We start from the raw sequence: 26,537 nt of genomic DNA, 5'->3' as shown, positions 1-26,537 counted from the left end.
TAAATTAGCATAAGTAACAAAATAACTATAAGTGGCCAAATAACTTCGAGACAAATCAGCCTAAGGGGCAAAATAACTTTGAGATAAATCAACATAAGTGGCAATACTTGCCAATAGTCTTCCTGGAGTCTCTTGACCTTGGGGATTAGTTTAGATTGAATTTAAGCAATAATTTCATACTTGAGGATAACTCCCTTGGAGTTTAATGGGTGGTTTTCAGAGCTGGTCGCCTGCAACGTGTCGCCTACAGCCTGCTACCCATCGAGCCAGTGTGTAACTCGTGCGACACCTACAACACTGCCCGCTGGTCCAATTGCCTCTTCTGCACCTACTAGACACTGATGACTGGTGCCTAAAGCTCCTACCCGCCTGTCACATGACCTGACGACTGTCTCACTTGCTTCGGAAAGCATGCACAATCTATGAGCTCTGATACCAATTTGTGGAAGACGTGTCTATGTGCGAGCTAAGATGAGAGTGCAACGAGTTGAGAGCAGTAGTGTGAGAGAGAGTGAGCACGACACAATGGGTATTCGAAACAATGACTCATGTACCACATTTTAGGTTTTGAATATATATAAAGTACGAAGTATAAGGGTGCGTTCACACCTGAACACAATAAAAGGCACGGTGACCCTTTATTCCCAACACAAATTACCTTAATAACCTCGGACATTGGACACCCTGTTGGCCCCAAAACTGGTGCCCCTTTCGGTATTTCTTTAACTTGATTGCTAATGGAATAAGTACAACTTCATGTTGTAAGGCTAGCCAAACGTCGTGTCACCTGCTACCCCCGCCCCTCGACTGCTCCCTCATGCCCGCGCTCGTCCTGCCCGTCGCCTTCGCTGGTATCCCCCGTTCTCCGCTTGCGGGGCCCCACTTGTAGCCTGTCACCCCGTCCCCGCCCTATTCGTCGCCTCGCTCCACCTTGTCGCCGCGTCCCCTCCCTATCCGTTGCCCACCCTGCCCGTCGCCCTGTCCCCTGGCCATCATCCCGCCTGCTCCCCTGCTTGTGGTTTCCACCCCCACCCCCGCTCCCTCCCCCTAATCCGAACCCACCTGTGCCCCTCTCCCTTAGACATCATCCCCCGGCAGTGCTCACCCCCACCCGACTGCCCACATGACTATCCCCCCCCCACCCGCCTGGTCTCCCATTCCGCCTGGCCGCTTTCACCCAGGCGTGATTGCCCATCCCGCCCTGACATTCTGTGCCCCCCCCCACCCGCCTGGTCTCCCATTCCGCCTGGCCGCTTTCACCCAGGCGTGATTGCCCATCCCGCCCTGACATTCTGCGCCCCCCTCCCACCCACCTGGTCTCCCATTCCGCCTGGCCGCTTTCACCCAGGCGTGATTGCCCATCCCGCCCTGACATTCTGCGCTCCCCCCCAGGCTACCCTCTGTTCCAGATCCCCCCCCCCCAGGCTATCCTCTGCTCCAGATCCCCCCCCCCCCCGGCACGCTTCCCCCGTCCGCAACCTCGAACCCATCCGTAGCAAACATAGCAGTGTTTCCCCCCCCCCTCGCCATTGATCCCCCCACCCTCCACTTGCTCCCTCCATCTACAGCAACTCCCCCCCTCAGATAGCACCGCGACGTGATTGGTAGTTCTCTCAGAAGGAACGCGCAATGGAAACCTCTAGTCAAACGCCGACGCACTCAGCGAGACACCCCAGTCAAACACCTTGCGTGTAGTCCTCTCTGAGGAACAACTTTTAGCTGTCTGAGCTAAGGAGCTGGAGCTAATGGAAACAACGATTTATGGTCAGGTCGTAGAACATTCCCCAGCCAGGGCCCAGCTTCGAGACTCGCTACACTCCATGCTGCGCATCGGCACAGCGTAGATCGAGAAGGCGATCCTATTGGGCCAAGGGATCTTCATGGTCCGGCTTAGCTCGACAGACACAGCTCGCGAGTTACTCGCCAATTCACCATATGCGTCCACGAAGGGGGTCATACACATGGTCCCCTGGTACAGGGGCTTTACTGTGGAGGCATTTGCACTCCACAATAGGTTTCTTGGGCACCCGATCACCCTTCTTTTCCCCGGCCTAGCGATTGAGTATCGCCAGTTGGTGGAAGACTTTGGACGGATTTTCGACACTATCCTTCCCGCGCCCTTCACAGATGCATTGACAGTTGTAGGAGTCCCAAAGGTACGAGTGGCAGTGAAAGAGGTTAAGAATATCCCACAGTTTCTAGAGATTGAGACGGGCGGGCACTTCTTTAGGCAGCAGGTCATTGTGACCGGATAGCCAAGGCAGTGCCTACGCTCCCACGACTTTGGGCATCAGGCAGCAGGTTGCACGCATTTCGGAGCCAAGGTGGCTCCGCCGACAAGCCCACAGGTGGACGCTGATGGCTTCACACGGGTCTAGAGACGACAGAGAGGGAGACGGCAAGGGGGAGCGCAGCCAACGTCTCAGACCCAGCCTCGGCAGCAGGGAGCAGGTGGGCGTGCAATGCCCCCTCGGCAGAGCACTCCCCCCCCCCCCCCCCCCCGCCGCCTGCTCCACCCGGCAAGACTATAGCCCTCCACATCCACCACCCGTCACAGACTAACTCTCTTGAGTCCCCACAGCCCCCACACCCACCTCCCTTCACATCCCATGTCCCCCCCCCCCCCCCACTTACCCTAGCCCACAGCTCCCCACTTCCAGAACCACTAGCCCCCCCACACCCGCCATGTACTTCCGTCCATCCCACCATCCCTCGATCATCCTCCCCCCCACCACCCCATGATCCGCACCTAGTTCAAGCGATCCTCCCAAGACCCACCCCCCCTCCTCCCACAAGAGGTGATGAGCCACACACACCTACATTCTCTTCGCACCAACAGTCCTCCCCCTCCCATACAGCCACTAGCTCATCCATCCTTGCCGCCCGTCACACTTTTCTGAGACAGGCACACTTGTTGCCACAAGAGTTCTTCCACAGTGGCCCATGGTCCTACTTGAGAGTTGCAGAGTGCGGAGAGTTTCCACTATCTCTAGAGGTGGGGATCTTCGTGGTTCGTAAGTCAAGGAAGAGCAAGGTCCATCTACTAGCACCATCGGATAAACCAAACTACGCTTTTTTTCTTCAGTCCTCTCACTCGGGGGAGTGGACGATGACACTGATAGAGGAAGAGTTGAAGAGTCAGGTGGCGGACCACACCTCCCAGTGGATGGGAGAATAAGGACTAGCATTGTTTACACAGGAGTGGCCTGGTTGCATGATGGACATTAACTGGTGGGCTGGCACCAAGGTCCCTCACCTGAGCATTATCTTTTGAGCCCCTCCACAATGGAGAGCTCCGAGGAATGTGATCAAGTGGCCCCTGGCACAAGCGGCCCGTTTCTACCAGTACATAGAGTTTCGACTCTCAGCATGGCTGATAGATGCATTGATAGTACCACCTGGAACTTCTATCACCCCTATGGTTCGGCCGAGGGCCACAATGGGGGAATGGAGCTCGTCGTCCAGACCGGCAGCAAAGCGTACCTGCATGCCTCATAGCTCCTCCTCGTCATCAGCAACCTCCACACCGAATAGATACCTGTTCGGGCAGTCACAGGTTTCCCCATGAGCTTACACCTTGCATCCTGAAATGTAAATAGCCTCCACTACAATGGGGCGCGTGGTTCCAAAAAATTGATAATTCGGCAAGAGTTGCAGTCTGCCCTTGCCGGACGGATCGACATCTTACTTCTACAGGAGCACAATGTCACCCCCACCCAGGCCTAGCGGGTAGGGAAGGTACTCCTAGGCAGCTCGCACACTTACTGGGAGCACGCCATAGATGCCCACGGTAGGAGTGGAGGCGTATGCACCTCTATTGATCCGAGTCTTACCGCTTGACCATGGGACGATAGTGGCAGGGAGGGTGCTATGGATCGGATTGGATATTGGGGACTCGTGCCTTCGACTCCTTAATATCTATGCCCCTACGGAGGTTAGGGCACGTAGCAGGTTCTGGGTGGAGATTGCGGAAGGACTCCCAACGGTGGACTCCTGGATTGTTGGAGGAGACCTCAACAACCTGGAGGCTTTGAAGGGCCAACAGGGCAGAGGGAATTAATAACTTAATCAAATGTTATTAGCAAGATTAAAGCATCTCAAAATTTCATGTCCTCGTGAGACAGAGAGTTAGTGCAGTTGGACTATTTGTGAACCCAATGTTGGCTAAATAAGTATCAATCCTAGCATGCCATGCACAAGGATCTTGTTTTAAGCCATAAAGAGCTTTATGCAATTTGCAAACCATGTGTTGTTTGCTGTCACCACAAACCTTGGAGGTTGTGACACATAAACATCCTGATGAAGGTTACCATTTAAGAATGCCATCTTAATATTCAACTGATGTATCTTCCAACCATAATTTGCAGCCATCACAAATAACACACCTAACTGTACTCATATGGGATGTAGGAGCAAATGTTTCATAATCAATGCCCTTCGTTTGTGCATACCCTTTGGCCACCAAATGTGCCTTGTACCTATTTACAGTACCATCAGCCTTGCGCTTTAGTTTACAGACCCATTTAATTCCAATGGCTTTCTTGCAATGGAGCAACTCAACAAGATTCCATGTATGATTGGTGGCAATAGAATCCAATTCTTCTTGCATGGCATGCATCCAATGTACATTCTACTAGGCTTCTTCCAAGAAAGTAGGCTCATCATCATCTAACAGTGAGCTCATAAATGCATATTTATTACAAGAATCATCTACTTCTGAAAAATCAGCCAACTGAGTTCCCCTCCCCCCCCACATGATGTATCGCATGTCTAACAATCCTTCTACTGCACTAAGGTAAGGAAGCATCCATTTTACTCTCTTGGAGAGTCTGCAATAGGCATCTTGGGATTGTTTTTGCTACATTTACAACAATCCTATCTTGTTTTACTACAGGTTCCACTACTAGAGGTAAAGCATCATCAAGAACCTATTGTTCAGGAGCATGTGGTGTAGCAACTTGCTATAAAAAATCTATCCGGTCATTTTCAACATGCTCAAATTCCAAAGAAAGTGGTAAGAGATCTTTAAATACATCACCCAAATCATAGGTGGCTGGCATTTCAAACTAATCATGCGAAAAGGCTGCATTTTCAGCAAAGATTATATCTCTACTAAACACATTCTTTGAGCATAGATCATACAATGAATAGCCTTTGCTTTCCAAACTATAGCCAATAAAAATACATTTTATGGCTTTTTGATCGATCTTGTCATGAAGCTCCTTCGATACATGTGCATAAGCTATGCATCCAAACACTCGAAAATAATCAATCTTTGGTTTCTTACTATTCCAAGCCTCAGGCGGAACAGCACCAACTGACAGTGGCTAAGTAAAACCTGCATGCGTACGGCTGTAATACCAAATTTTGAAAATTAAATCAGCTACGGAAGAGAGAGAAACAAGAGAGTGAAAGTAGACAGTGGAGTAGATAGTGTGGTCTGAAACGATAGTGTACTTGCTAAACTGAAAGAGATGGAATGAAAGTACAACCTTAGGTCTAAGGTCGACCAAATCCCTAACTCAACTGAACTTAGCTAACCCTAGAACTAACTCTAAATGTGGTGACAACTTATGAACTTAGTTGCGTTCACACTACAAACTGACCGACTAAAACATTGGGCACTACCCATAGAATTGGCAAAGTCTATAGCATTGCAAATCCTGTTGGAGAAAGGGAATCAATGCTAATGCCCACACTGTTAGAAATTTTCATCCCCTGGACATGCATTTTTCTCAGTTAGGCTGTGTACATATGCAGTTTTCCAGCCAGGCAGTCATTCAAGAGTGGTTCGATGTGTGAAGCACTGTTTCCATCTGTCAGTGCCACGTCAGCAGTCAGACACCCAGGTTGCAGTTGGACTGCCACGTGGCAATCCAGTCGGACTGTGCAGTCCAATCAGCCAGATTTCAGCACAGTCAGCTGTATTTGATGCAGCCAACCTGACAGTTTTTTGCTTTTTCTTCAGGCTATAAATAGCCTACCACCAGCACACTCTCATTCTTGCAGTTGCAGATTTCAAGGCAGAGATCGGGAAAATTGCAGCAAACTTTGAGGTGTCCAGCAAGGAGACATTGTCGAGGTTGAGATACGCACACATACAGACTGCACCCGTGTACATATTTGCATTCCTTTGTATTCAGCATACTTTATACAGCAGATCTTCATGTTCTTCTGTCTCTTTCTCTCTCTCTCCTCTCCGTGTTCACCCTACTCTCTCAATCTTGATTACATGCTAATTGTGGATGATTACAGCAGGATGACATGAGCCTAGTTCTTGAAGCTGAAGTCGGAGGCTCATGTCATCCTGCTGTAATCATCCACAATTAGCATGAAATACAAGCTCCTTCTAAGGGACTCTGTCTTCATCGGTCCACAAAGATCGGTAGAAACAAGCTCCAAGGGTGCTAAAGATCGCCTCGAAGCCTTGCTGGGAACAATATCACGAGTTTTTCTTCCTACGGATGCAAGATACACAAGGTTGCTGGCTCACCACAATATCCGGCAAACCTCGAACAAACTGATCCTTAGACGCATTTTGAAGGTAATCATCACTGAGGTGGCCAAACCGAGCATGCCAAAGCTCGGACTGAGATTGAGAGGTAAGAAGAAGAGAAGTCAAGGCAGAAGAAGGCCACAACTTATAGACTCCATTCTCCTCATAACCTGAAGAAAGAACTTGTCTTGATCCTTGATCAAGAACCCGTGACATTCGGTTTGTGGAGGTTCTAGTCCCAGAGGGGGGTGAGGACCACCCTGTTCTTGGAGATCCCCTGTTCTTGAGGACTCTTCTTCGGATGAGGAGCCTAGTTCCCAGCCACTAGATTCACCGATTGCCCCTCCACTATCAGTCGATCTTCCAGAAACTTCAACAGATGGGGAGCGCCGCAGCAAGATCCAGCCTCTTTCTCATTGGACCTGTGACACGCTCCAAGATTCACGGATTGAGGGGGTTCCCAAGGAGTAGCAACCACAAGACGGACTGCGGAGTGTTTGATGCCCCGTGTTATGCACAGATTGAGGGGGTTCCTAAGGAGTGGCAACCACAAGACGGACCGTAGAGTGTTTAATGTCCCGTGTTATGCAGGATAGAGAGCCTACCTCTCTGAAGGAGGACTTATAGTCTGACCATTGGCAGAAAATGATGGAGACCAAGTTGGAGGCAATTGAGTGGAATGGCACTTGGTACCTTGTGCCTTGTCCTTCTCATAAGAAGGTGATTGGTATCAAATGGGTCTTCAAGACCAAGTTTCATAGTGATGGATCTTTGAACAAGCACAAGGCCCACCTTGTTGCTTGAGGTTTTGCTCAGCACCCAGGTATTGATTTCCATGACACCTTTGCCCCTACTATTCGTATGGCGACAATCCGTGTTGTTATTGCCATGGCTAGTCATAGGAGATGGCCCGTCTTTCAATTGGATATGAAGTCGGCCTTGTGAACGGTTATTTGAAGGAGGAGATCTATGTAGAGTAGCCTCTTGGCTTTGGTTCCTCAGATGGAAAGATTTATAGGTTGAAGAAGACCTTGTATGGCCTAAAGCAAACTCCGTGTCCTTGGAACGAGAAAATTGGCTCGTTTCACTAGGCAAAGTTGGGATATTGATGGTCTAGGGCTAATCCACAACTTTATGTGCACACTTCCAAGGGTGGTCGTGTGTTGTTTGCTTTGTATGTTGATGACTTGATTGTTACAAGTGACCATACCCAAAAGGTCGCAAAGAAGAAGGTAGCCTTACATTAGAAGTTCGAGATGACAGATTTAGGACTTCTCCATTTCTTTTTGGGCCACGAGAGATTTATCAGACTCCAAGGGAAATCTTCATCTCTTAGCAGAGATATGTACAAGAGCTCTTTGTGACTTTTGAGATGGAGAATTGTCAATCCATTTCTACTCCTATGGATCCAAACTGGAAGGCCACTTCACACTCAGATTCTCCTTTGGCGGATGCTACCTGCTACCATCAACTGATTGGATCGTTGATTTGGCTCCTCAACACATGGGTTGATCTATGTTTTGTTGTAGGTCTCTTGGCTGGGTTCATAAATGCACCTCAGTAGGTGCATTGATTGGCTGCCTAGAACTACGGTTTCTGAGGGGGACCTCCGACCTAGGGATTTACTATCCAGCAAGTATAGGTACTTCTGTTCTTGTCCTTGCAAGTTGGAGTGATTCAGATTGGGCTAGCGATGTGGACCATAGACAATCTACTACAGGCTATTGTTTTACCTTGGGTGCACGTGTTATCTCTTAGAGTAGCAAGAAGCAGCCCACAGTAGCCATATCTTCAACTAAGGCAAAGTATTGAATCGCATCTTCTACCACATGTGAGACTGTGTGGCTTCGGAGATTGTTGGAGGAGCTTGGCTGCTCCCAGACTCGTCCTACTATTTTGTGGTGCGACAATGGGAGTTACATTGCCTTGGGATGGAATCCCGTATTCCATGCCCGGACGAAACACATAGAGATCTAGTACCACTTCATCAAGGAGAAGCTTTTGGATGAGACCATCAACGTGGAGTATTGTAAGACCGAGGACAATCTTGCAGATTTGTCTACGAAGGCGCTTCCCCAAGCTCTTTGCCAACATTCCAAATCCCTCAGCCTTATGCCTTGTCCACGATTTGAGAGGGGGTGCTAGAGATTGTCATCCCCTCGACAGGCATTTTTCTCAGTTAGGCTGTGTACATATGCAGTTTTCCAGCCAGGCAGTCATTCGACAGTGGTTCGCTGTGCAAAGTAGTGTTTCCATCTGTCAGTGCCACATCAGCAGCCAGACACGCATGTTGCAGTCAGACTGCCACATGGCAATACAGTCGGCTGCAGACCTGACAGTTTTTTGCTTTTTCTTCAGGCTATAAATAGCCTACCACCAGCACACTCTCATTCTTGCAGTTGCAGATTTCAAGGCAGAGATCGGGAAAATTGCAGCAGACTTTGAGGTGTCCAGCAAGGAGACATTGTCGAGGTCGAGATACGCAGACACATACAGACTGCACCCGTGTACATATTTGCATTCCTTTGTATTCAGCATACTTTATACAGCAGATCTTCATGTTCTTCTATCTCTTTCTCTCTCTCTCCTCTCCGTGTTCACCCTACTCTCTCAATCTTGATCCCACACTTCCGCACCATTGCACTCTGACACACACAACTAATGACTCATTGTTGTATGTAACTATCGCACGTTTGGTATATGTTCAAGCACATCTCTGAGTTCTCTCTTTGCAAAGTTATTTAGTTTGCATGTGTTTTCTCTTTTCTCATGTTGTGGCTAGAAACTCCGACACACCACTCCTCTTCATAAAAACTCCAACTCCCACATGAAGCTCTAATACCGTGTGAGAGTGTGCAATGGTGAACACTAAGAGAAGGAGACTGAATGAACAGAAGAGGAAAAGAACAAACTAATTGTAACGGCTGAAATATACAAGGCTGCAATGGTCAGCCAGAATGCGTAGCACTGAGCAATAGTGTGGGCACCAAGCAGTAGCAGGAGGATAAGAGAGAATGATGAGGGCTAGCTGAATGATCACAATGATGCAATGAATGAGTGAGAGGGCACGCCGCCTATAAATAGGCAAAATGGATACAACTAGTAATAAAGTGGCTAGGCCCATAAAGTGGGCCTCTACTACGACAGCCTATAGTGCCCAAAAAGAAATGCATTGATGTAACCTCCCTCTAAAGTGCCTAAAGCACATAATATGACAAACAAAGACGATGTCAAGCTTCTAATGTCCTTGTGTAACTCAAATTGAGGCTCATAGGCAGGAGATGATGGTACAAGATACACTTGTTTGCTACCACTATTGGCCAAGAATGAAATTATAAATAATTGTGCGCAATAGATGAGATTAAGAGTAGGGTTGCACGAGTGTCCTTTTATTGACAAACCTAACCCTAAAACAGCTTAACCATCATAAAAAACCCTAACCCTAATGACACTAGAACCCCAGGTAACTAGAGGTAACAATTGTCTTAAGTGACAGTTTAAGCACACTAATGAACCCGAAACATGGAATAAAGGGCATCAAGATCGCGTCGATGAGATGATCTACAGCTTCCAGCAATAGATCACCACATTTTGCATAGTGCCTTGCTGATGGACTGGTTGTCTCACTTGCCTGCTGTGAATTAGCCTGCATTTACTCAAAAACTGATCCCGGCTTCCTGCTGTTTTTTTATTGTCCCCTGAACACTGATAAAAGGCTGCCCCTTATTGTGTCTTGACCAGCAAGCCTGACCTGCATTTCAGGGCTTTCTTTTGGAAGCATGTGTGAAAAGTACCAAACACGAAAAGCCTTAATATTTTGAGCATCTGAATACATGACTAAAGTCAATATAAAAATTATCACATACCAATTTACAAGAGCAAGAGAGTAATGATCTGCCTTACCCCAAGAAGAAAACGTAATTTCCAGTGAGGTTATCAATATTGCGAGTCCTTTGAAGAAGGACAAGTTGAGGCAAAATTGCAACCGCCTCCAAATACAAAGAGAAAGTCCAGAGAACCTGTTTATTGACATAAAACCCATTAACAGCACGTCATTCTGTATTGTTTTATGACCTTTTCCAATTACATCTTTCTGATTTTTGATGAAGAGATGCTTGAGAAAGAAATGTTCTTGCCTAAACGAGCTATCAAAAACTTCAAAGCATCCAATCTTACAAAGTATACAGAGATTTTCAGGCTTGTTTTGGTCATAGTGAGATCGTACATGTCCAAGAAAGCTACAAAAACGCCATATCCATGTTCTACTTCACTGACAACAATAGGTACCTCTCAAAATCTTTAAATAAATCTAATCAAAGCCTACCAGCTTCAAATTTTGTTATGAATCCATCACATGAACCTGGAAAGTCTAGATCCCATAGAATTTAAAAAAATTATCCACCTATGAAGACTACAACCACAAGTCTCCAAGCATGCTTTCCAAAACATTGAGAGTTCTTAACGAAAATAGGACCAGGATAGAGTTGCCAGCCAGTAAGGTATATTTTGTAAAAGCTGAGTTATGACTGACACACCAAATGCATGTTTCAATGAACTTTGTCTAGGCAACTAATACCATTTGAATGCTGCAATATTCCTCCTCTACAAAAGCTTCCACAGTGGGAGAAATAAGATAAGCATGTGTGTAAAAGCCACTTTGCTAGGTGGTGCCATAAACATCAAAGCACACTCGTTCATTTTCATTTGAGTGCCTTATCTAAAGGACTGGAAAACTCTAATGTTTTTCCTATGTTTCTTCCTGGTTCCTACAAATTGTTCAACCTAGAAAGCCAATGAGCATAAGGAACTTAAATATTATTCTAAGAGTTGTCAAGTCTGTTGAGCTAAGAAATACATTCCATGCTGATTAGCCTCTTAAACAGCCCCAAAACATGCTTATCTAATGAAAAATGCAAAATCAGTGTGCAGTTCGAGAGAGTTTTTGTGAAACCCTAATTTGGGAGGGTCCGTCCACATCTAGTAAATAGATAGGTTGCCCCCATTCAGTCTTCATCCCTTCTATGCAAGATTTTCGCATTTACGTGAAGATATTTGCCGCCAACCTTCCTTCACATGGCTGTCCAGCCTTTGTGACTGCTGCCACCACTCTGTCTCCTACTCGAACCCTTTGCAACTGCCCTTCTAGCTACACCTACTACATGATGCTTCTTCCACTGCTGTCTTTGACCCCAAATAGCCATTGCTAGGCCCAATCGCAACACCTCCTCTACTGCATTTAGTAGTTTCAGCCATCGCCGGAATCATCTATTGGGAATAAAGCGCCATCGTGCCTTTTACATGTGCACGGGTGTGAACACACCCTTAGCACATTTGTACTTTCATATATATATATCTATCTAAAAACCTAAAGAGGTACACTCGTCATTGTACCCAAAAGCGTCGTGCTCACTCTCCTCTCTACTCTGCACTCTCTCCCTCCGTCTCTTTGCTGTGAGAAAGCATTGCTTGTCTCAATCCTTGCACTATCTGTCTCAACAAACTGGTATCAGAGCAGGTAGTGTCGCAGGCGAGGAGGAAGTAGCAGGTGTCAAAGGCGAGCGGGTGCTACAGGAGTCCCAAGCAAGCTTGACAAGTAGGCGACAGCAGCAGTTGGACACGACGGGGCAGCGTCATGGCATAGGGAGACGAGGCAGGCAAGCGTGACCAGCAAGTTTGACGAACGAGTCAAGTAGTTGATGCGCTACCAGGCGTGACGGCTGGCAACATAAACCAGCGGGGCAGTAGTCGCATGACCCGGGCAGGCGGAGGCGACGACGTGCAAGTGACTGGACGGCGACGAGAACGTGGCGACCTACACGGCAGGTCAACAAACCCCCTCTATCACGTTTTTTTTTTTCCCCTTTTTTTCTCCAAAAAAAAAAAAAAAACAGTTTTTACCCCTCTTTCTTGACAAGGGTTCGCACGCATAAGCACAGACTTCAGATTTGTCCAATCTTGGCCCGAAAACTTGGGGCTTTTCCCGGATTTGGGGATTGTGATGCAGAACAAGACCATTGGTCTCAAAAATTGCAGGAATTTGTGACATTTTGCCTCCGACATGTGGGGTTTTTCATGTACATGCAAGAATTGGGCTGAAATTTACCCAATTTTTCGACATTGATGCACATTGGACCCCGTGCAATTTGGGGCTTTTACTGTTTGGGTGAAATTTGTACACCATTTGGTCATTTTATGTACATGCGGGTTTAATTCCATGCAATTTGGGCATCGAGCACTTGGAAAAATTTAGGGTTTTTGCTGAAATTTCTCTATTTTGGCAAAATTGGCTTGTTCTATGCATGTCAGAGACAGTGCATATGTATAGTTGATGCTTTGAGCACAAAAATTTTGGGGCTTTTGACCGTGCATGTCAAATTTTGTGCCTATGGGTGCATGTACAACAGAAATTGCAACTAAAATTTGGGACTTCTCATGTAATGTGATGTATTTGCCCTTGAAACAGCTGTAATCAATTGTGGAGTGCTGTAGCACGAGGTTTAGTGCTTCTGAAAATTTATCTGCAGATCTGAAATTTCTGCTTTTATGTGGTCATTTATTGCTGGTTGGTACTTGCTTGTACCTTGGCCACTTGTGTGTAGTTTGAACCTGCATTTACTGAAATTTTTTGTCACATTTGGGCTGAAAATCATGGCTGGCAGCAGTGACAGCAGTAATCTCATGCACATTAAGAAGCTTGAAGGAGCACATAACTTTGCAGTCTGGCAAAAACAATGCTACAATATCTTGTTGCAGAAGAAGCAGGCAAAGCCGATTAAGACCAAAGGGGCAAAGCCCACAGACATGGAACAGAAAGACTAGGATTAGTTAAATGAGCTTGCACGCTCAACCATCAAGCTATCGATTTTTTATACCTTGTTGTTTAACATTGAAGGTTTGGATTCTGTCTATGGCACCTATGCTATTTGGACTACTCGACTGGAAGAATTGTATGCACAAAAGAGTGTTGCAAGCAAAGTTTACTAGCTCAAAAAGCTTATGGATTTGCGTATGAAAGAGGGTACAGCAATGTCTACTCACTTGAGTGAGTTTAACTCCATTTCTAGCCAGTTGGTTGCCTTGAAGTTCATGATTGATGAGGAATTTAAGGCTACTTTCTTGCTTTGCACTCTGCCAGAGAGTTCGGATACATTCAGGACTGCTATGAGCATTCTAATGCGATCCTTTTGTATGCTGATGTAGAGAGTGCTCTACTCATGAAAGAAATGAATTGGCAAAACAATGCATCCAATAAGTCTTCCAGTGCTTTGCATACTAGGGGCAGATCACAACCAAAAGGCAAATCCGATAGCAAGAGATGCAATAAATCACGTGGTAAGGATGTTGAATGCCATCATTGTGGCAAAAAGGGTCACTTTAAACGTGAATGCTACAAATGGAAGAAAGAGAATGGAAAGAGCAAGAAGACAGGTGATAGCAAGGAAGAGAAGAAAGAGAGTCAGCCTAAGAAGAGCAGTGTCAAAATTGAAGAGATGAATGTAGTCACTCATGACAGTGACAGTGGCAATGACGTACTCTTTGTCTCTTTACACTTTAGTACACATGCTTTACTTACAAATACGGATGATGACATGCATACTTCGATTCTCGATTCAAGTGCTTTCTTTCATGTCACCCCTCATCGTGAGTGGTTTTCTAACTATACAGGGGGTCGACATGGTGTTGTCCATCTTGGGAACAACTATGCATGTGACATTGTAGGTATTGGGAGTGTGCAGTTGCAGTTTCAGTATGGTTTTGTCTTCACACTTTAGCATGTACGGCATGTACCTTAGTTCAAAAAGAGCTTGATTAGCACAGGGCAACTAGATGACGATGGATTTCATACCACCTTTGGTGATGGAAAATGGAAGATCTGTAAGGGATCTAGAGTGATTTCCAGAGGTTGTAAAAGTGATACCTTGTATCCTCTCCCTGAATCTAGTGTGAGTGATCATGTTGTTTCCGTGATCGAGCAACCAAGTATTTCTTTGTGGCATGGCCGGTTGGGACACGTAAGTCAAATTGGAATGAAAGTGCTTTCTCATTAAAGTTACTTGCCTTATCTTCATTATGCTAATTTTGAGCATTGTGATCATTATGTTTATGCTAAACATGCACAAATGTCTCATAAGAAGTCTTTTTCGCTAAAATCTTCTCCTCTAGGGTTAGTACATTCTGATGTATGTTAGATGCTAGGGTTATCTTTAAGGGAAAAGAAATGCTTTGTCACCTTTGTCGATGATGCTACACAGAAGGTATGGGTTTATCCTATTCGTAGCAAGGATGAAGTGCTTAACAAGTTTAAAAAATTATTGGCATTGGTTGAGAATTAGACTGATAAGACACTTAAGTGTCTTCGCTCTGACAATGGTGGGGAATATGTGCCCAAGGCCTTTCAAGCATTTTGTGACAGCAAAGGGATAAAGAGGGAGCTCGGTGCCCCTCATAATCCACCCCAAAATGGAGTTGCAAAGCATATGAATCAGACCATACAGGATAAGTTCTGTACGATGCTGTCTCATGCTGCATTACCCCATGGTTTTTGGGCAGAGGCTGCTATGACAGCCGTTCACTTGATTAATCGGACACCAAACAGGTCTTTGGGGGGGGGGGGAGTTCCCCAAGAAGCGTGGTCGAGCAAACCACCTTCGTATGCTCATCTGAAAGTGTTTGGCTACGAGGCTTTTGTGCACATTCGTAAAGAAAAACGCAGCAAACTTGAGCCAAAGTCCTATAAATGCATTTTCCTAGGATATGGTGATGAAGGTGAAATGGGATATAGACTATGGGATCCCGAGAAATGGAAAGTAGTACGCAGCAATGATGTTATCTTCCAGAAAGATCGCATGCATAAACAGCCCGAAAAGACTGAGGAGGTCCGTAGGGTTGTATTCCTGGAAGAAATACCTTTTGGACAGCAAAATGTGCCCGCTATACAACAGCAAATACCTACTGTAAATGAACCTGCAAATGCAGAAAATAATGTTGAAAATGATCAGCCAGCTATTGCCCATAATGATGAGCCACTAGATGTGTAGGAACAGCTAGGACAGCAAGCTGTTAATGCTGATTTGCAAGCTAAAATGCCAAGACAGCAAGCTGAAAATGGAAATTTGTAGGAACAACCAGCAAATAATGATCATTGGGTTAGGAGATCGTCTAGGGCTACTAGACAACCTGCTAGATTTGTTCCTGGTGCAAACAATGTGGCTGATTAAATCATGTTGACAGACTGTGGTGAACCGTCTTACTTCAAGGAAGCAATGGACAAACAGGACACCAAGAAATGGTATAAAGCCATGTTATCAAAAATGGAATCTCTTGAGAAAAATGACACTTGGGACTTGGTGCAGTTGCCTAAAGGGCAAAAAACCCTTCCATGCAAATGGGTTTACAAGATGAAGGTCACTTCTGGTTCCTCGACAAAGTACAAAGCAAGATTGGTTATGAAAGGGTACAAGCAAAAACATGGAATTAACTTTGATGAGATCTTCTCTCCTATAGTCAAGATGACTACATTAAAAACCATTTTGGGCTTAGTTGCAACTAAAGATATGGAGCTCGTACAGATGGATGTAAAGACTGCATTCTTACATAGTGATCTGCATGAAGACATATATATGCAACAGCCTGAAGGGTTTGTAGCAAAAGGAAAAGAGAAGATGGTATATAAACTCAAAAGGAGTTTGTATGGGATGGAACAAGCACCAAGAGAATGGTATCATAAGTTGATACATTTATGCGGTCTCAAGGTTTCCATAGAAGTCAAGTGGATCACTGCTTGTACACCAAGAAGGCAGTAGATGGCAGCCTGATTATCTTGGTTCTGTATGTTGATGACATGCTGATTGCTGGCAGGGATACTTATGCCTTAGACTCACTGAAGCAAAGTCTGCATGGCAACTTTGACATGAAGGATCTTGGTGATGCAAATCACATTCTTGGCATGCGAATACTTAAAGATAGGTCAAAAGGATTACTCTATCTATCTCAGCATGAGTATATCTCCAAGGTTTTGCAGCGTTGCAATATGGAGGGGGGGAAAATAATTGGGGTTCCATTGCCTCCATGCTGGAAGACCATTCGTGAGAAGATTTGCAGGATTATCATCTGTATGCACTTTGACAAGCTCAATGCTCTTGCTGTCATGTACATCTCTAATGAAGTGATACTTCACCTGTATGTGCTTCGTCTTTGCATGAAAGATAGGATTCCGTGCTAGCATGATTGTACTCTTGACTATCACAATGGAGAACAGGTAACTCTGTAATGCCAAGCTCTCCCACCAAACATGAAAGTCATAAAGCCTCCTTGCATGCCTCAGTGGCATCCACATACTCTGCCTTTGTAGTAGACAATGCAATACATTTTGTAGCCTGGAGATCCAAGAGACTACTCCTCCTGTGAAGGTAAACACATACCCAGAAGTGGACTTTCTGCAATCCGCATGACCAGCATAGTTTGCATCCGTAAAGCCAACAACAGATACCTTCTGCTTTCCAAATGCACAAATCCTTTGTGCCTTTGAGGTATCTCATAATACCTTTCACTACTTTCCAATGCTTTTAACCAGGGTTTGCTATGTATTTGCTAACCACTCCCACTGCAAAGGCAATGTCAGGACGTGTAGCAACCATAGCATACATCAAACTGCCAACAGTTGAAGCATATGGTATCTTAGCCATTTTAGCCTTCTCATCACGGTTTGCTCTTTGCTGACAGATCATGGGAGTTAGATAGATATATGTATTTCAGCTTTGTACATACTTAGTCTTAGCTAATTCTTTTCTCCCCTTAAGGCACATTGACTTTAGATGAAAGATTGTTGGGACTAAAGAGCCATCGTGCCTTTTACATGTGCACAGGTGTGAACACACCCTTAGCACATTTGTACTTTCATATATATATCTATCTAAAAACCTAAAGAGGTACACTCGTCATTGTACCCAAAAACATCATGTTCACTCTCCTCTCTACTCTGCACTCTCTCCCTCTATCTCTCTGCTGTGAGAAAGCATTGTATGTCTCGATCCTCGCGTTCTCTGTCTCAACATCCTCCTGCATCTCCACTGTTGTCGCCAAGCGTCCTATTGCTTCCAATTGTGAAAAAATGCTCTAAACACAAAAAACACAAAACCAATCGTATGATAAAACAAAGACTAATAAACATAGAATTTAGTTAGGGTTAGGGTAACTCAGAGACAAATGAACACAATGAATAATAAAGTGAATGAATATTGAATATACAATGTGCATGTAGTAAACATAATATGCAATGAATATTGAACCTCAAACTCTCGTATCTCTCAGATCAAGGTAAAGATTATGAATTGTAGAGTATGTCGTACTGCGAACGGATCTCGAATCACAACAAAGTGGCCTCTATGTGTTAAACACCAATAAACACACCCAAGAAAAGTTGGATCTAATACAAACAACAATCCAAGAGAGAGAGACTAAAACTAGGTGACATCTGGGGATGGCAAATGCAACAGTCTCGAGGTGGGCAATAGTGTAGATGATCCTAAGGTGAGAGAGAAGATCAAGCGTAGATAGTCAATGCAAGGCGACAATACCTGTATGATGGCGACAACTCCAGAGACCCCTGATGACTGTAAACATAGCCTAGATGATGATGTCAATAGGTAGGAATGAATGCCTAGCAACAAACACAAATCTGATAGTGATGGAGCAATAGGCAATAGCCGGATGTGGGTGATGGAGGCTGGAAATAGGTGCCAGATGGTAGCAAACGTCTGGACTCTGGAGGAAGCTCTGACCGCGAAAAGACAATAACCATCAATGGCTTATTTCTCATGGCTCAGTTTTGGGCTTGAAAGGGGGTGTTGAGCTAAAAATGCATTAGCCTCACTTAAGCACCCCCAAAACACGCTCAATTAATGAAGAAACCATCTTATTTTGAAAAGAAACGCAATCCTAGAGAGTTATTATGTCCCTAATTTGGATGCCCTAAATTTCAATAAATAGACATACAACCCACCACTCTCCCTCAATCTCGGTTTTGCAAGTTTCAGGAGCCGTATCTCTACTGTCCATACCCTGTTCGTGAAGGACATCACGGTTAGAGCTTCCCCTAGCCATCTACTACCATCTGGCACCTGATTCCGGCCTTTGCCTTTATTCTACAGCTGTTGCCTAGTACCCTGGAGCTATCATCTAGAGTTAGATTGTTGCATTTGATAGTAACGTCATCATTTGTTATCACCATCAGTCTGGAGCTGTTACCCTAACATTCTCTCTCCTTCCCAAGCTATGTTTATTGTTTTTGACTATGTTGCCTTGACTTTCCCTCTCCTCTATCTATTGTGTTTGCATCTAACAATTTGTTGAAAGCGATAGATATGCAACTCGAGCAAGAGTGAACGAGTGAGTGTGACAGCTTGAGAGCGTATGAGAAGAGTGAAAAATATGAGACGATAAGAGTGTACCGACAATGTGTTGGTACACAAAGAATAAAATGTATTTATACTTGGGGCACGTAAAGGGTGCATTCACATGTACAATGTGCATGTACTATACACGAAGGTTACCAGGCCTTTATATCCCAACAACCTTCCACTTAAAGGTCCGATATGAACCTCTAGCTAACGAACTCTGTTGAGCTAAAATATGCATTACTTGCTGATTAGCCTCTTAAATAGCCCCAAAACACACTAAAAATGCTCTTTTAGAGTAAAACCCTGAAACAGGGAGCAGTTCGAGAGAGTTCAGTGGAAACCCTAAAACGGGAACCGGTAGGAGAAAGTTTAGTGGAAACCCTAATTTTTGGGGCACCCTTCCACATCTATAAATAGACAGGCTGCCCCCATTCAACCATCATCCTTGTTTGCAGGTTACACCAGCCCACACACCCTCTACTGCTGTTGGCGCCCAGTTTCCAGCCTACAACCCGCCTCCATCTACTGTCCAGCCATCATCGACTGCAGCCACATCATCTTCACCCTATCCATTGCTGTAGGCGACAGCTCTCAACTGCTAGCGACTGCTCCAAACTGTCCCAGACTACTGTTCAGCCTGCTATCCATCATCTCCAGGGTCAGCCAGTCTGCGTTTTCAGCATTGCAGGCCTTGACACTCTCAGACACTGTTTCAACCTGCTATTTACAGCAAACTGTGCACAGTTTCCTGCCCCCAATCGGTGGTACAATGCTGCGTTTACCAATTTCCAGCCTCCAGACTGCTGCGTTTTGGTGACCAGCCTGCTGCCATTCACTATTCAGCACTCCTACACTCCGACTGGTGGTCACAAACTTGGGATCCGTTCGGTGGATGTCACACTCCAACATTGCTCTGCCCTTGAGCACACTGTACACTCTTACATTCATTTACAGCATTATTCACTTCAGAGTTGTATTCTCTCTCTCCCTTCTTCTGTTTGTGTTTGAGTTTTTGTGTTTGAGTTTTGAGTTTTGCGTTTAGGGTTTGAGTTTTGAGTTTTGTGTTTAGGGTTTGAGTTTTGCCCTCTGTGTCTGTGTCTTTGTATTTCTGTCATGGTCATACACTCTGTGTGTCCTCAGTGCAAACCCTAGCAGTCTTCTTAACATGGTATCAGAGCTAATGCTCTTGTAAAGAGAATCCTATGGATATTGTTGAGAGCTAGTCTTTGTGCAAGGCACACAATACGACTCGTAACCGAATCACAATGTCCTAAACACCTTCTTCTCCAGTTCCTATGATGTCTCATCAGGCTTCTCCATCATTGGAGGCCCTGAGACAGCATTATGGACTCACTGAGGAGGACGACACTCCACCTTCACTAGATTTCACTAATATGACAAAGGAGGACTTTGAGGAGTACTATCGCAACAAGTATGGTGATGTTTACACCCCTCCTACCAGTTTTGCTACCACATCCGAACCGGTTGGTGAGGCTGGCCACCTCTCCGATCATGGAGGACATATGGCATTCGGAACGTCTAGCGATCCATCTTCATCATCTTAGCCAGGTCCAATGTCAGGTTTGTACAATTCTTTTGTGTTGCATGAATCAAAAACCTCGCATATTTCTTCTTTTGAGGTATAGGATCCGGATGGCTTTGCGTATGTGAACTTCAATAGAGGGGGCTCACGAAGCAGACGGAATTCAGGTACATCTACAGCTTCCGTTTCATTTGAGCATATCACACACACTTCTCACTTCCCTCCCATCCCACCCTCTTCTATATCACACCTTGATCATCTCTCATCATCTTTCTAAAATCTTGGATTACACTCCACATCTGCTTCACACACCCTAGGGGTTGGATCTTCCATCTCCGCTCCTAGCACCTTTTCCTTCTCCACCCCATTCTCTATCTCTTTGCACCATGGTACTTCGTTAGGGGAAATGCCACCCTTTAACACAGTGCCTCTCACCTTTCAGCAAATGAGCACACCCATAACTCCTGGGTCAACTGTGATGGGCATCCCCCTCACCATCCCCAGCTTCACATCTCCCATGACCACTCATACGCAGGGGTTTCCATCCTCATCTTGTGGTGCATCTTCACACTCTCCTTGGGTTACACTTATGCAAGGATTCCCATCTTCTCCTCCCCGTATTCCCATCCCATCTCCTTGAGTTCCTCATGTGGCTACCATGCCCATGCCTAGTCAGCCCATCCCTACCTATGGATCCACCTTACACACTCCCCGCATGCCTGGTGGACACTCTGGGACCCATTCCCAAGTGTACTCCACTCCCCCATCCTACCTCCACTACACTTTTTCACACTATCCATCTCCAAGCACTACCACTCCTGTTGCAACAGCCAAGAATGCTTTCACGAACAAGACACATTTTCACGGGTCAAATTTCACTACTTGGTCGAATTTCATGCAACAAGTGCTTGAGTCTCAAGGTCTTTGGGACCTCGTCATTGATCTAGAGCCTATGCCGGACCCTCGACTAGCTCACCCTGACTACATCCATCAATGGAGAGTCCGCAATGCTACAGCCAATGTTGAGCTAATGGAGGGATTGCTTCCTGAGTTTCACTCTCAATTGCAACACTTTCCCGCTCGCGTCAGAGCGTTGGAGTCACCTTCTCAACCGCTATACGGCTCGTGATCGTACTCAGCGCATCAATCTCAACTTTGAGCTTCAAGAGTTCTCTCTTAAGAAAGGGGATGATCTGAAAGTCAAGCTGGCTGACTATAGACGGTTACTTGCTGAGTTCGCTACTACCGGCTCTCCAAAGTCAGATGATGATCAGGTTACATTCTTCTTGAATAAGTCGCCCGCAAAATACTTTGATTTCATTCAACACATTATCTCCCAACCTCGATTGCTAACCTTCTACGAGTTTGAGTGTCAGTTCTTGCGTTACGCAAGGCTGCATGATCAAGTCCACAAGAAATCCTCATCACATCCTTATTCAGAGCAGAGGAGTGTCACTCCAAGGCCCAAGGTCTTCCACCTAAAAAGCCTCAGCAGACCGCTGCAACTCCATAGTCCAGTGGGGCTACGCCTTCCGCTCCTGCTTCATCTACTTCTTCAACACCCGTTGTTCTGGACATGTGGCTCGAGTATAGCCTCAGCAGCCCATCTCTTTCACTACCCCTGAGCGGCTGGTTGATTGGTCTACAAGTTCCAATCCCGTTGCACTTCATGCATCTATCTCATCTTCCTCTCCACCTCGTAAGGCGTTTCCTTAGCAGAGCCCTGCTGGACGTACGCAATCGTAGCCACCTTCTTAGACTAGCATGTCTCTAGGTCCTTTCGGATACCCTAGATCAGTCTAGCATTCATTTTTCGCACTCTTAGAGTCGGGCGCATAGGATTTTTGTCTCTACATTTTAAGTCTTCCGCTGCATTTACTCACACACATACCCATTTGCATCTTTGCACTTGTTCCTTTAGTTAGCTTTTCATTTTTGTTTTGTTTTGTTTTTGGAGCATCTCACTACTGACCTCTGTGATTGCAAACTTTGATCTCCTTTGCAGGTTTTGTTTTCACTGTAGGGCTAACATGCAAGTTTGCCCAGTCCTACCTGGGCTGGAGACTTGGGATGTGCCCAGTTCCTTCATGGTTTCATCATCCTTGGAGTTTTGCTTTTCAAGAAACAGCCCCACCAGCAACTGTAAAGACATACCCACTGGTGGACCTACAAGTGTCCAAGTCACCTGCCATGTCTACATCACAATAACCCTGCAAACTAAGTGCACCCTGCCCATAACAAATACTTTTTCTTTGTGTACCCTTAAAGTATCGAAGAATACACTTGACAGCCTCCCAATGTGCCTTGCCAGGATTTGACATAAACCTGCTAAAAACTCCCACTGAATGAGCAATATCTGGACGAGTAGCAACCATAGCATACATAAGAGAGCCACAAGCTGATGCATAAGGAACTCCCTTCATAGCATTTGCTTCCACGTCATCTTTCGGGGCTGTTGGATTTGCTAAGCTTGAAATAAGGAGGTAAGGGTACCCCAAAAGGCTTAGCTTCAGCCATGTTAAATCTGTCCAATACCTTTCCAATGTACTTCTCTTGAGATAAAAACAACAATTTCTGAATTCTATCTCAACGAATCCTCATCCTCAAAATATACTCTGCATTCCCCAAATCTTTCATGGAGAAAGCTGATTTCAGCTGATTTTTGAGAGCATCCAAGCTAGTCTTTCTTTTCCCAGCTAGTAGCATATCATCCACATACAAAACAAGTATGATGGGGCTACTATCTGTATCCTTTTTCATGTACAAGCAATGATCTGCATGGCTACGTGTAAACTCATGAGATAGCATAAAAGTATCAAACTTTTTGCACCATTGCCGTGGTGCTTGCTTCAGCCCATATACGCTGCGTTTTAGCTTACACACCATATGCTCTTTTCCAGGAACTACAAAGCCCTCGAGCTATTTCATGTAGATTTCCTCATCAATGTCATCATGCAAGAAAGTTGTTTTTACATCCATTTGATACAGCTCTAAATCCAAAACAACAGTAAGAGCAAAAAGCACACGTAAAGTGGCCATCTTCACAAGAGGTGAGAAGACCTCTTGGAAGTCAATCCCTTCCTTTTGTGCATAACCTTTGGCAACTAGCCTTGCCTTGTACCAACTGTCTTGACTTTGTATATCCATTTGTTTGGAAGTGGCTTCCTTCCCTTTGGCAATGACACAAGATCCCAAGTATCATTTGCATATAGAGATTTAATGTTTTCATGCATAGCTAGTTCCCACTTACTGCTGAACTCACATGACTTGGCCTCTTTGTATGTAAGAGACTCACCCTCATCTGTAAGCATCACATAATGCAAGGAGAGGTCAAATCTACACGGTTGCCTTCTTACGCGTGTAGACCTGCGTACCCAATGATCAACATTTTCAGGAATTGGATCTACATCTGGAGGTATATTATTTTCAACATTCATTTGCTGCTATAAACCATTTTCAGAATGCTATTCATGCTATACAGAACCTTCATTTTCATTTCCAGCACTTACAATTTCATAATCAGCAAGCCTATCTTGCTGTCCATGACCTCCTTGTGCTTCTATTTGCTGTCCATCATCATCTGGCTTAAAAATAACCGGCTGATCATCAGTTTCAGCCTGTGGTACAACACCATGAGGCTCATTTTCTGAAGTAATAGGTGGCTGCAAACTCTGAAACTTCACCTTTTTCAGATCTTCATTAGAGGCTAAAGTGGCTTTCAGCAATTTTGCCTCATTGAACACAACATTACGGCTGCGAATAATTTCCTTGGACTGAGGTAACCACACTCTGTAGCCAAATTCACCCTCGTCACCATAGCCCATGAAGATGCCTTTGGTGGATTTTGGGTCAAGTTTATTCCTCGGCTCATTCATAATATGCACGAAAGCATCACAGCCAAATATGTGTAAATGGTCATATGAGGCTGATTTGCCAGACCAAACCTCCTCAAGGATGCCATTATTTAAGGACCTGTTGGGAGAGCGGTTGCAAATGTGAACCGCGGTTTTGAGTACCTCTCCCAAAAATGCATGAGGGAGATTAGTAGTGGACAGCATGCACCGCACTCTTTCACATAAAGTCCTGTTATATCTTTCAGCCATCCCATTTGAAGAAGGGCTGTAAGGGGATGTAAGCTCCCTCTTAATACCATGTAAGTCACAAAATGACTTGAATTCAATTAATGTGAACTTACCCCCATTATCAGTTCTCAAGCATTTCAGCTTTCTACTTGTCTGAGTGGTCACAAATGCATGAAAAGTTTTAAAAACAGAACACTTCACTTTTCTTTTTCAGAAAGTACACCCAAATCTTCTTGGAACAATCATCAATAAAGGAGACAAAATATGCAATTGTAAAGAAAATACCCTAACACAAAAGCATAAACAGAAACCGTACGACAAAGCACAGACTGATAAAAGAACACAGTTAGGGTTAGGGTAACTCAGAGACAATGAACACAGTTAATAAATGAAATGGTATGACTACTAATAATACGATGCTCATGCAGCAAACACACTATGCAGTGAATGAATACTATACTTGGAACTCCTGTATCTCAAGGATCAAGGCACGGGTAATGAGCTGGAGAGTGTGTCGTAATTTGAAGGGATCCCGAATCCCAGCAAGGTAGTCTCCGGATGTCGAACACCAACAAACGCAGCAGTGAGAAGCTGGATCTGATGCAGACAACAATGAGAAGAGAGAAAAACTAAAGACGTAGGCAGCATGAGAGAAAGACTAAAAACGCAGGCAGGACAGCCTACAAGAGAGAGAAAGACTATAGCGACTACAGCAAGAGAGAGAAAATTGTCATGGCGGCAACTGGAGTCTACAAACGCAACAGTTTGCTAACGTGGCAAGTTGTACAACAGCAGTGCAGATGATCAGCAACAATCAGTCGCTAAGTAGAAACAGCAGCAATTAGCATGTGGAGGGTTGGAAACAGGCGCCAAACTGTAGAGAACAATGATGGACAGCAAGGGCTAAGATGTCCTCTATGACCGGGATGTGGGCAGCAAGCTTGTAACACCTAAAACCTGCAAAAACGAGATTCAGAGAAGAGTGGAGGGTTGGTTGCCAATTTATAGAAGATTAGGGTTCTAGATCCTCTCCCACTTAACTCTCTCGATCCGCTCCCTGTTTTAGGGTTTTGGCTAAAATAAGCATGTTTTGGGGCTGCTTAAGGGGCTAAGAGCAAGTATTAGCACAACACCCCCTCTCCGTCCCAAAATATGGCGAGAAAAATAGGCCAGCCTAAATTTTGATTTACCCCAAGGCGGACACCCCAAAGCAGCTAGGCCATCGGACAAAGGGTGCACGTCGGCTACCTAGTGGCCTACCAAGACTACATAGGCTATAGTTATCTTACAAAGGGAGCCCAAGTGATCACCCAAAGAGGCCAGGGCATCAGACCAAGAGTGCTCGGCAGCTACTCAAGGGCCTACCAAGTCCTACAAAGGCGGATGGAATCTATGTACTTTTTTTTTTTTGAAATGTTTTCAAAATACATAAGTAATATAGGAGCAACGGCCGATTAAGTGACAGATAGGAAAATGCATAAGTAATATAGGAGCAGCGGCCGATTAAGTGACAGATAGGAAAAGATAAAGAGAGTTTTAAACAGCACAAAACTAGCAGACCAATCCCTCCCACTAACTAGGATAAGTGCCTAAGGATGAGAACAAGTGTGCATATATGCCAATCATGTGGTGAATATGTGGAAACGTAAAAAAAAATGGTGGGCTTAGCAAGACAAGTAAAACAAGCAAGCAAGCAAGGGTAGGGAAACTGCCATTAGGAGAACTGCCATGTGTTATTCTACGAATATGGTGGATCCTAGAGTCGACTACTCCAAAAGACCGAAAAGGGATAAATGCGCACAGATGCATGTCTACATGAACAAAATGCCAATGCATGGGGTAATGCAAAGGGAGATGCAAGAGGTCATGCTCATGTAATATGCTATGCAACGGTGCCACTAGGACAGTGCCCTCGCAGGGAAATTGTTCACTTGTCCAAGTGCCCTTTTACAATCAGGTCATCTTGACGGTACGGATGAAGTTACAAATGCCCATAATACAATAAGTGAATGTAATGT

General features: G+C 45.1%; 1 protein-coding gene across 1 annotated transcript in view; it reads right to left on the bottom strand.

The window, feature by feature from the left end:
• LOC148013072 (ER lumen protein-retaining receptor-like) overlaps nucleotides 1-26,537 on the bottom strand; it is an 83,618-nt gene that overhangs the window by 9,136 nt on the left and 47,945 nt on the right. Inside the window, exon 3 of the mRNA XM_087668587.1 lies at nucleotides 10,400-10,515. Coding sequence (XP_087524713.1) covers nucleotides 10,400-10,515 — 116 coding nt within the window. The remainder of the gene's footprint in view (nucleotides 1-10,399; nucleotides 10,516-26,537) is intronic.

Source organism: Lygodium microphyllum, chromosome 26 (assembly GCF_053477565.2).
Source record: "Lygodium microphyllum isolate KBCC chromosome 26, Lygodium_microphyllum_v1.1.10, whole genome shotgun sequence".
Taxonomy (NCBI): Eukaryota; Viridiplantae; Streptophyta; class Polypodiopsida; order Schizaeales; family Lygodiaceae; genus Lygodium; species Lygodium microphyllum.
Note: the sequence above shows the minus strand (reverse complement) of the source record. Positions and strands in the feature narration are given on the sequence as shown.